Source organism: Oryx dammah, unplaced genomic scaffold (genome assembly GCF_014754425.2).
Source record: "Oryx dammah isolate SB20612 unplaced genomic scaffold, SCBI_Odam_1.1 HiC_scaffold_23, whole genome shotgun sequence".
NCBI lineage: Eukaryota > Metazoa > Chordata > Mammalia > Artiodactyla > Bovidae > Oryx > Oryx dammah.
Window position 1 is genome coordinate 93,208,997 of NW_024070207.1, and position 12,203 is coordinate 93,221,199.

The 12,203-nt window shown below is 34.9% G+C and overlaps 1 protein-coding gene across 9 annotated transcripts in view; it reads left to right on the plus strand.

Moving 5' to 3' along the window:
• CASK (calcium/calmodulin dependent serine protein kinase) overlaps positions 1 to 12,203 on the plus strand; it is a 392,189-nt gene that overhangs the window by 361,396 nt on the left and 18,590 nt on the right. For 6 of the 9 annotated variants that reach the window (XR_005725457.1, XM_040266154.1, XM_040266156.1 and 3 more), the window contains 3 exons: positions 4,024 to 4,139; positions 10,773 to 10,853; positions 10,955 to 11,035. Coding sequence is in view for 8 of the 9 variants with exons in the window: in XM_040266154.1 (XP_040122088.1) it covers positions 4,024 to 4,139; positions 10,773 to 10,853; positions 10,955 to 11,035 (278 nt within the window). In the remaining variant the exon portion in view is untranslated. The remainder of the gene's footprint in view (positions 1 to 4,023; positions 4,140 to 10,772; positions 10,854 to 10,954; positions 11,036 to 12,203) is intronic. The other 3 variants (XM_040266155.1, XM_040266158.1, XM_040266160.1) reach the window with 1 other exon arrangement.

Here is a 12,203-nt window from a genome sequence, read left to right on the forward strand (position 1 = left end):
TCCTCTGTATGCCACTTAGGTAATATATGGAGATGGACGTTGGTACTGTTGCTGAGAGACAGTTCACATTATTTCCCAATACATCTCTTTCTCCTAAAAATAAATATAAACAAAGCCCTCAATGAGCAAGAGAAAGAAAGAGACATGGAGGAAAGACTCTTCAAGAAAGTAGAAGAGAACGCTTCCTGACTCATTTCATGTCCCCAGTGTTACCCTGATACCAAAATTCAATAAATTTTGAATATGTTAAATACCCATATCCCTCATGAACACAGATGCAAAATATTAACAAACTGAATCTGGCAATATACAAAAAGAATAATACATCTTGACCCAGTAGAGTTTGTACTGGGAATGCACAGCTGGTTCAACATTTGAAAACCGATCCACCATATTAACAGATTAAAGAAGAAAAATCCACAAAGTTATCATCATTAGATGCAGGAAAAGCATTTGTTAAAATCCAAAATCCATTCATAATTAAAACTCTCACAGACTGTGAAATTGAAGGGAACTTCCTTAACCTGATTGAGAGCATCTACAATAAACCTATAGTAAACATAATTGGAAAGGAAAAAAAAATTACAGATGATAGGATTCTGTGTAGAAATTCAAAGAAATCTATTTATATATATATAAACAATTATGATTAATATGAGAGTTTAGCAAGATGGCTGATATAAAAACCAATGTACAAAATCAATTATATTTCTATTTATCAGTAAAAAAATAGAAAGTAATTTTTTAAAATACCCTGTGTAACACCATAATACTATAAAGTACTCTTGCAAAAGAAAAATAAAGCTCAAGTTTGATTAGACCTCTATATCTAATTAGTTGTTTGCATCGCTTCTCGGCCTTTTGGCTAAGATCAAGTGTAATTAGTTGTTTGCAAGAAATACAAAAGACAGAGGGACTTACTAAAGACACCACAGGGGTGAAATTAGAAACTATAGGACAGACAACCAGTTTCTGCAACAAATAAATTGCAAGAAGAAAAGGGGGAGGGGGAAGAAGGGGAAACCTATAGGTTTAAAGGGAATTTAAGAATATTTAAGGAGGAAATAATACAAAGTTGGATTTTTTTTTTTTTTTCAAAATAATCTTAGGGTACATGCTCAATCGCTGAGTCATGTCCAACTCTTTGTGACCCCATGGACTGTAGCCCACCCAGCTCCTCTGTCCATGAGATTTTCCAGGCAAGAATCCTGGAGTGTGTTGTCATTTCCTTCTCCAGGGGATCTTCCCAACCCAGGGATGAAACCAGTGTCTCCTGCGTTGTCAGGCGGATTATTTACCACTGCACCACCTGGGAAGCCTAATTTTAGGGTGGGTAGGTTGTAAATAACACAAAATAACCTGAGTTAATAAATGTTGAAACTGAGTTGTAGGTATTTGAGGTTCTTTACACAGTATTATTGTATATGTTTGAATTTTTCAATATTACAAATTTTTAAAAACCATTTATAAAATCTTTTTAAATCAATAACCTAGGAACAAATCTAATAAAGTTATTCAAGACATTTAGAGGATAAATTATAAAACTTATTGAGACATTAAAGACCACCTAAATAAAAGAAGACATACTATATTTAGGGACTAGAAGACTTAATATTGCAAAGATATCTATTCCTCCCAAATTGATTAATAGATTCAATTCATTCCCAACCATTTTGAAATTGACAAGCTAATTTTAAAGTTTTCATGGAAATGCACAGAACTGGAAATAGTCAAGATGCTCTTTAGAAGAATAGAGAGAGAGGACTTGCCTCAATGATACCAAGACTTACTATAAAGCTTTGGTAGTTAAGATAATAAGGTATAGGCTTAGAGATGCTCAAATAGGCCAACTGAAGAGACCCCCTAAACACTCTCATACATAGTCACTAGTGAGGAGTGAATAGACTTTTCCATAAGTTATGCTGGGATGATTGGGTATCCATTGAGGGGGGTCAGGAAATGAGAGAAATTGACCCCTAACTTCATACCATATACAAAAACCAGCTCTGGTGTATTAAAAACCAAAACATGAAAGACAAAATTATAAACTCTTGAGAAGGTAATACTGGAGAATATCTTTAGGGACAAGGAAGGATTTCCTTAAAAAGATATCAAAAATATTTCCCATAAATGAAAATATTGCTAGATTTGACTAAAAACTAATAAGTTGTCTTTATCAAATACTACAAAAAGATTAGAAAGGCAAGCCACAGAGTGGAAGAAGATACCTACATCATATATAACTGACAAAAGTATAATATTCAGGCCATATAAAGACTTCCTACAAATCAATGAGGAAAAACTGGCTAAGAAAGTAGTCTTTGAACAGGCACTTTACAAAAGAAGAAATCCAATAGCCAATAAGTATATGTAAAGGTGCTTGATCTCATTAATGATCAGTGAAATACAAAAGCAGTGTTATTTCACTGCTTATCCACCATGATGGATAAAATTACAGACTGATAACACCAAGTAATGACATGGAGGTGGAACAATAGGAACTCTACACCGCTAGTGGGAGAATAACAAGTCAGTACAACTTCATTAGAAAACAGCTCATTATTTCAGTGGCATTGTATGGCACTCTGACAGTGTTTTTGAATTCTCCTTATACGTGGTTCACTCAGGGACCCCCACATTGGCCCACAAGCAAAGTCATTAAGTAAGCAAAACCTTCTGTGGCAATATCCTGAAAGATAAGTACTTGCTTAGACTGAACCTAAGAGAGCAACTTATTAACAACATTTATGCATACGTTACCAATGTTGAATGCTGTAATCATGTAGAACCAAATTATGATTTTTCTGAATGTAATCCTAACTGAATTCAATCATAGTTTTTTTCCCTACCTAGAATCTCCATGTTGTAATAGTAGTACCATTTATTAGGCAACTACTGTACCTGCTACTGTGATAGAGATATTATTTACATTTTTTGTTAAAGTTGTTTCCAACAGTCATCCAAGAGATAGAAAGATTAACTGAATTAATATATGTAAATTTCCTAGAAAAACTCCTAACACTAAATTGATAAAAGCTAATAATTGAGAGAGCAAGGATTCAAATCAGACTTGTCTCAACTCAAAATCCCACACTCATTGCACTGTATTTCATGACTATATGTTTACTTCTCTTCTGTGTCATCAGTTATATGTAAATGTCCAAGAGACAATGTTATTTTGTTAGAAACCTGCGTTTTTTAAACATTTCTAGGATTCTAGATTAAGGAACTTACCAAAACAATGTACCACCTAAGAGCATGGGCTCTGGTGCCAAACTGTCCTCATTCTCCCACTTATTTAGCTGTTTGATTGGGACAAATTAGGGGCTTCCCAGGTGGTGCAGTGGTAAAGAATCTGCCTGACAATGCAGGAGACACAAGAGATATGGGTTCAATCCTTTGGGTCAGGAAGATCCCCTAGAGTAGGAAAATGGCAACCCAGTCCAGTATTCTTGCCTGGAGAATCCCACGAACAGAGGAGCCTGGTAGGCTTTCCCCCTGGTAAGCCCATGGGGTTGCAAAGAGTTGGACACAACTGAGCACACACACAGGACAAATTAATTAACCTCTCAGTCCTTTGATCCCCTCATCTGTAAAACAGACATAATTTCACATGTTGCTAGAAAGATTAAATGAATTAATTTATGTAAATTTTCCAGAAAAGTACCTAACACTAAATTGATAAAAGCTAATAATTGAGAGAGCCAGGATTCTAATCAGACTTGTCTCAACTCAAAATCCCACACTCACTGCACTGTATTTCATGACTATTATGTTTACTTCTCATCTGTGTCATCAGTTACATGTGTATATTCAAGTGATAGAATGTTATTTTGTTAGAAACCTGCATTTTTAAAAAAACATTTCTAGGAAATTTTCAAGGAACAAACCTTTACTGAATAATTTGAAGCATTTCTGAGGAGTTTGTTCATGCAATTCATTCTTCAAATGACTGGTTTTGCTCTCTTATAAGCATAAAACTATACATTTGTGGGTTTTTCTCCCCCTTTCTTTGTGTGCTAGGCGAGTCGCTTGCATTGCCATGGAGAAGACGAAACAGGAGCAGCAGGCCAGCTGCACTTGGTTTGGCAAGAAAAAGAAGCAGTACAAAGATAAATATTTGGCAAAGCACAATGCAGGTAGGGAAAAGTACAACTCACTAAGACAGGTTAAACATCTCAAAGACCAAAGTAGATGTCACACCTCAATTCCGTCTTCAGAGTTCTCTATCCAAAAATGTCACCACATGAGATCTTTCATCAGCTTACAAAACTTTTAAGAAACCCCTGCCTTCAATTATTATGTTGCTTATATTTGCCAAATATTTTACAGAGCTCTACTTTATAGGAAGAAAATGCTATTTGGAAACAGAACTCTCTGGAACTCAGAGAACCCAGTACATAAAGTCCTGCCCTGAGAAATGAGGGATTGAGGGCTCCAGGATTCTTGCCTCTTGCTGAGATTGGTTTTGAGCAAATACCCTCACCCTTGGTTCCTCTCTGGCCCTAGGATCTAGCCCTGTGACACATTCCTAAGGGCAAATGTGCACTCTTAACAGAGCTGTGATTGATTTGAAAGAGCACAAATGGCATTAGTTCCTGTCACTAGTCTTCCTTCACGGTGCTTCCTAGCTCCTAAAAGACCAAGAACGTTATCTTGGCCTGCCCTTCATGGTATATTTGTCTGTTTTGAAGCTTGCATTCAACTTAAGTCAAAATAGTCACTCATTTGCTAAGAACTGAAATGAATACAAAAAGCCATGCTCTGTCAATGCAGTAAAATTCCCAGAAGACTCACAGGATGTAACCTAAGTTAAAGAAACTGCATGATGATATAGAGTGGGATTTACTTACTTTTAATACCTTCTTAATATGACTCCTTTTATAAGGAACTTTTTCTGAGGAATTGCAAGCCCCAACATGGGCATTAGGCTAGTTCCCAAGGTTTCAGAAATAACTCTAACATCAAATATATGGCAAAAGAAAAAAAAATCCAGTGAATGCAATCATGCATACCCAATTTGATGGTATAATATTTCTGACAAATATGAAATGCTTTTCCCTCTGTAGAATGTTTTATTAGCATTTACCAGGAAAAAATATTTTGAAACTCTGAATGATTCATTTCTTGATCTGAGAGTAAAAGTAAACACTTTGAAGTACTGTTTAATGTGGAATGAATGTGAGTGACCACATGGCTTAATTTTAAATGGTTCAGTTAAATAAGGAATCTTTCCCTTCATATTTTTATTCCAATAAAATGGATCGTCTGTGATTAAGCACCACTATAGAAGACTGGTCTAAAAAAAAAAAAAAAGACTGGTCTAATAATGGCATTTTTGTTTTATAAAGGGAAGAAATATTTAAAGTAGATTAGTTAAATATAAGTAGTTAAAACTAATTGTAAATGCTTGAGTAATACTATTTGAAGAAATTCACTGTAGTATCAGCAGAATGTTGTTTAACACAAAATGTCAGTGGTTATTGCCAAGTCTCCATAATCACCTTGATTTCCATCAGCTTCTAACAGGTTCAAAAGGTCTGTTGATATGACATATATATGTATCACCTTGTAATTTTTACATAGATGGCATTAAAATTAAACCTAGAAAAACAAAGAAATGGCCAATGAGGCTGTTAATCCATCCTTAGCTTTTTATACTGTACTGATAGAGAGCATGTAGACATGAGTATTCAGTTTGCCAGTACTCTTTAATTCAAGTCTGAGGAAAAATAAGAAGTCAGTTGAAAAACTAGAATCTCTAAGTTCTGACAAAGAATCCTTTGAACAGTTCACTTAAGAATTTTACCAGAGAACCAGTATCCCATCTGGTGGTTAGTCCACTTTTTCCATTCTTTGACCACCAGGGCACTACTCATCTTCCATTGTTCCCGTTCTTTCTGATTCATCATAGGTGGTACTTGGTGAGCCTGCAAACACACCTGTAAGCTTAATAGCCAGCCTGGGCTAGGACCAGGAGTTAGCACACCTGAGTAACCATTCAACTTAAGCAAATCATTTGACTCCTGTGGGCCTCAAAATGAGGAAATTGGGTTTTAGTCACTCAAAGATATCTTTGCCAATTCTAAAGTTCAGTGGATCGCAGGTTATTTCATCACTGGGCCTGACAAATGGGTATCATTTAATGAAGCCAAGTACTCAGTCGCTGTCCCTTATCTGAGGGTTTAGCTCTGGTAAATGTTGCCCATTATATTGAAGGCTTTATCACCCCTGATAGAGAAGGCAGGAACCTCATAGAGATGGAATAGGATTGCTTTTTCTCTGTCGTCTTTTAACACAACTCTCCTATCCAAAACCATGGATGTATCTAAGATCTTGTAAACTTAAAATTAAGAGGAGTAGCAAAGACCACCACCACTTTTTGTTACCTGTAGCATCTTCCTAAGCAGTGGTCTTCCTCATCAAGTCCTTTCTGCCACTTCTCCTCAGCTTTCTTCCCCATCACAAACCAATTCTTGCCTTTTGTTAATCATAAAGACCAGAAGAACCATTTGCTTATTACCTTGACTTTATAAGAGACGAAACTGTTAGGAAGGAAAGTCAAGTATTTTATCAGCTGTTCTGCTTTTAGCTATGATGAAAGTTTACCCTAATACATGGTGTTGTTGACATAAAGAATTGCTCTAAAAGAGAGAAACATATGCTGTTGACCTCCAATGGGAAAGCAAATGCTTTGAGTACTTTGAAATATCGTATTTTTAAATACCAAGAACTAGACAAATGGGTTCATAGGCCACAAATCAAACTATATTCCTGAAAGGAGTTTTCTGTTTTATTCAAGAGTTGATTGTAAAATACAGTAGGGGATCTTCCTATAGTCCTCAGTAAAGTAAAATAAGGGCCATTGGGATTAACATATACGCACTACTACATATGAAATAGGTAACCGACAAGGACCTACTGTATAGCACAGGGAACTTAATATTTTGTAATAACCTATAAGGGGAAAGAATCTAAAAAAGAAAATATATATAAACTGAATCACTTTGCTACAGCCTGAAACTAAAACATTGTTAGTCAGCTATACTTTAATTAAAAAAAAGAAATGCAACTGATTTTTATACATTGAAAAATAATTTTTCAAAAATAAGGACCATATTTTTTTTTCCTTTCTTTGAGAATTCTGCAACTATTGATAGCAGGATCCAAACCTCATCATTATATTCTGAAGTTGTTTATATTTGTAGTAAAAATGAAAGATGAGAACTTTATTAAAACCTAGAACTGATGAAAATGATAAAATACTAGAATTAATTCTTTCCATTTCTGTTACCTGGAAATTCCACATGTCTAGTTAAAGCATAATTCTATTCAAACTGTTGCCTACTTCTCACTTTATATAGTGGGAGTCTATCAGCTGAATGTGCCCCATAAACAAATATTGTTTTTTCCATACACACCTAGTGTTTAAAATAATCATCTGAAAATTAAATATTTAACATAAAATCTGGGTTTCTACTTTTCCTTGAAGGAATGGAATGTGGTAACATGGGGCCCACTTCCTCCCTTAGCAACTCCAGGCTGTTGAGGTCCCTCTTGGATGGACTCTCATTCTATAGGACCCAGTGTCGCCATGGCTTCATGCTTGCATGTGACCCATCCACTCAAACAAATTAGCTGCCTGGCCACTGCAGGCATTTGTGTGCACTCAGCCCCAGTGTTACCTGGGTGACATTTCTCACCTAAGTGGAGGTTTAGTATTTGAAGATACTATGTGGCTTTTCCTACTGAGACAAGGAATAAATGTTAAATTTTTTTTTATGGAAAAAGATTCTACTGGAGAATAGTTACCTAAATACTTACAGGTGTCTTGAATATTGAATAGCTTACAGAGAAGTCAGGACGATGTGCCAGACTGTATTTCTGAAGTCTTGGGAATAGATTTGATTATGTTTGAGTTTTACAGCAAATACATTTTCTGTAACACATAAAAAAATTTTTGTCACAAATTTGACACAAAAAGCATTGTTGTGCTTCTAGAAGAACTATACTCTTTGAGGCATTGAGATTCCTCAGCCCTAGGACTTCCAAAATCAGTTTTAGGTCAAGTTATTAATACAAACTATTTTCTTAAAGTCTTCATTAATCCATTTTTTTTTATGTTAAAGCCCAGAGCAGTGGTATTTAAATATCCTGAGAAACCCCATTTATATATACAAATATGAACAAATCTATAGAGGATTTCTACAATACCATTCATAGATGTGTTTAAATTATGCTTAATACCACAAATTAGTACTGTTGAATTTAAAAAGCTATTACTTTTGTTTTCTTTAATACTGAGAACTCTAAAGACAACTGAAAGTGGCCCTGTTGACAGTTTTTTTTAATAGTAAAAGTAATAGGTACACGTGATTAGAAAAGACACAAAATGAAAAGCAAAAGACTTCCACACCTACACTCCCTGAAAAAGGTTTCTTGTAATGATTTCCAGACAAAATTTGTATGCATTTGCTAGTATATAAAACCCACTGACTTATATATAAGGGTATTGTTGGATTTTTTATTAAAATGAGTTTTGTTTCTTAATGTGATTTATTTGCCTTGTGTTTAGAATATTGCATGGTAAAGTTTCTTTTGTGCATATTATACTTTTATTTTACTAATATATTAAAAGCCATATTTCAATGACCCCTGTACATTTTTCATGCTGTCTTACTCCCAATGGCCTCTGTGCATGTAAGTAACCTGTTGAGTGACTGTGCCTCTTTGTTTTTGATGATTTCCTCTCATCAAGTCCCTTTCTTTTAATCAACAAACAACTTAAAACCTTTAAAAGTTCAGTCTCTAAGTGTTCTCCTTATATTCCCTGTATGTCATATTTGAAAATATCCTCTTTTATTGTTTCTCCATCCTGTGGCCATGTGATGATTTTTCATTTAGACCAGAGTAACCTCTTCATGCTACTCATTTATGGTTAAGATATTGATGTGTAACATATCTGTTCATTTGTTTGTCATATTGATTGTTAATATCTAACTCATTCTTATGTGGTTGAAAAAAGATGACTTAATTCAGTAAGATTGAATAGAATCTATAGAGGGAAAGAGATGTATATACCATTCAGAAAAACAAGTGTCAACATCTTGCTCTTTTGTGAGATGCTTGATTATTTCTAGATACTAAAATATATCAGCTTGTTGATGGACCTCTTTCATAAGCGTACTTTTCTTAATGGACATAGCACTCAGAGGGCAATAGGTATAAAGAGCAATGCCGTCTGCTCTCCTGCTTTTATTTTTACAACTCTTCGTCACCATTACCACTGCAGCATGACTAGCTAGCTCTGCCATGCAGAGAACCTCCTGTTCATTTCGATTTTGTGAATCTGCCATTCTAAACACAGAAAGCATTTTGTGGTTTTTAGCTGTTGCTAGAGAAACATGCTTGAAAGTCTTTTAGTCAACCTTTATGCAATCAAGTTATCAAAAAAAACAAATGCACAAATACCCATTAACATGCACTAACCCTTATTTTTAACATACTGTATTTCTCTTTTTTAATATTTTGGGAATGATACTTCTGTTTGTTTGTTTCTGACTTTTGCATTCCAGAGTATCCTATTTTGCATTTTAAGGTTCTTTGCTACTGGGAAAATCATAAATGTTAAGGACTGAGCTGATACTCAAAAGCATTTGGCCATATTTCAGGGAGTAGATGCTTCTCTTAATGATTGACTGAAGCATTGTAGATTCCTCTATTACACCATGGAATCAGTTTCATGGAATTTATTGCAACCCCTCTAAAACCCAGACCTTATTCAATATTCTTTAAAAAAAGAAAAGAAAAGAAATTTCCTTGTGTGCCTGACATTTGGGTAATACCACATAGAAAAAAATATTACAGGAACACAGATACATGATTTTAACCTTTTTGTGAGAATTTTCAAATGTGTGTGAGAATCGGACTACCTTAAACTTCAACAGGAACAGTCATCCTCTTGGGAAAGTTTTTGTAATAGTTTTATTAAGAATCAGGTTTCAAAAAACTATTTTTAAAGCTTTTCTTCTCAGTTCAGACTGCTTCATACTTCTTCCGGTTCTGTCCATCCCAACTTACCATACACAGGCTGACAAAGTTAGGGGTCCAGTGAAGCATATTCCCCTACTTACACACCCAAGACTTTCCATTGAATGGATAGCTACAATAAAACCTGTGAGATGTTCATTTCCAAAGTTTGTGAAATCATACTTACAGAACTTGACTTTGACAAAATCTAGCATGCTACCTTCAGCAACTCTGCTGAAAGAACCGTCAAGTTAAAGACCAGCTATCCATGCATCTCTCATCCATCCCTAGAAATAATCTAGCTGGCCTCTTGGTTAACTCTACTTGCATTCATGCTATATTCATGTTGGTCACTGTCTGGAGACTTTTTCTTTTTAGTATTGCTGATTTTTTTAAATTGCAAAAATATAAACAGCATGTGGTTTTGAATGAACTCATATGATTTGTTGGATACTGCATGAAAAGATATGCAGTATCTTTTACAATTGGACTTATATGCATGTGCTCAACATGTCTTTGGATGCCCCTGGTTCTAAAGTGCATTTTCATGGGCGTAAAAGTGAAATCTTCTCCCAAAAGGTTATATGACTTAAATTACATATGAGCTATATATCATAAGTTGGATTCATATTTCTTAAGACATGGATTTACTATAATTTTGGTTTTGCCAGTAAAATTATAATTTATATACATGAACTATTCCTTCTGTAAATTTATATTCCTTCTAAATCTTTGCATTTTAGTGTTTGATCAATTAGATCTTGTTACATATGAAGAAGTAGTAAAACTTCCAGCATTCAAAAGGAAAACACTAGTCCTATTAGGTAAGTTTGACTGTATAAGTGGCTTTCTTATTTTCATCTTCAAAACATTTTACAATTATTATTAACAATTACCAATTTTAACTTTTTAAAAAATGACATAGGTGCACATGGTGTTGGGAGAAGACACATAAAGAATACCCTCATCACAAAGCACCCAGACCGGTTTGCATACCCTATTCCACGTAAGCAATTAAGTATATTTTTGCTAGTATTTTTCTAATCTTGTAATTTACATATTTTTCTGATAACATAAGTAAGAACTGTTCATTATAGGAAATTTGGAAAATCCAGAAAAGAACAAAGAAGAAAATGAGTTAACAGTTAATCCCAACCCCACCCCACCCCCAAAAGTTGTTGTTGTTTAGTCACTTAGTCAAGTCTGACTCTTTGTGGACCCATGGTGTAGCCTGCCAGACTCCTCTGTCCATGGGATTTCCCAGGCAAGAGTATTGGAGTGGGTTGCCATTTCCTCCTCAGGGGATCTTCCTGACCCAGGAATTGAACCCAAAGTCTCCTGCATTGACAGTCAGGTTCTTTACCACTGAGCCACCAGGGAAGTCCCACCACCACCCCCCAAATAATAGTGCCATCAATATTTTATTGAATATCCTTCCAGACTTCTCTTAGTGCAAACACATCATGTGTATGTGTGTGTTATCACTGTTATAGTTTAACAAAATTGGGCTCGTCCAATCTGTTCGTAAACTAATTTTTCCAACAGTATGTCATAAATGTTACCCAGATGAATTATTTTTCAGAAAAATAGGTTTTAATGATAGTATAGTTTTCTTTGATATTACAATATTTTCCTTAATCAGTACCTACATTGTTGACTTTTATCACTTTTAAAACACAATGAGCTATCCACTGCTTATTGTAAAGAATTTTAAATCTATAATATTTTTATTCTCCTGATTTTCTCTATCTTATCCTTAATCTCATGTCCTCTTTGCTTCCTCAATTACAAAATGAAGTAATTCCAGGAAGATGAAGAGGATTTGTGGTCATGTGAAGTACTTAAGATACTGGATAGATAATAGCCACTTTACTACTCTCATTTTATTGTTGTTGTTGTTATTGTTGTCATTATTATTACTATTACAAAGTTTAAAATTTGAATCCCAAAAGCTTTCTCACAGTTAGAGCTTTGTTCAGAGTGGGAAGAGCTAAAGGAAAATGCGTGATGATTGACTCCATCCTGCAGCGCCTTCCAATGCCATGTCAACACCACTGACTTTTCTCTACACCCCAGAGAGTTGTGAGGCTTCATCAGACCACTCTCATCCCAGAACCCCATCTGATTTACTCAAAAAAAAAGAAAAGAAGAAATTCACCAAATATTCTTTCAAT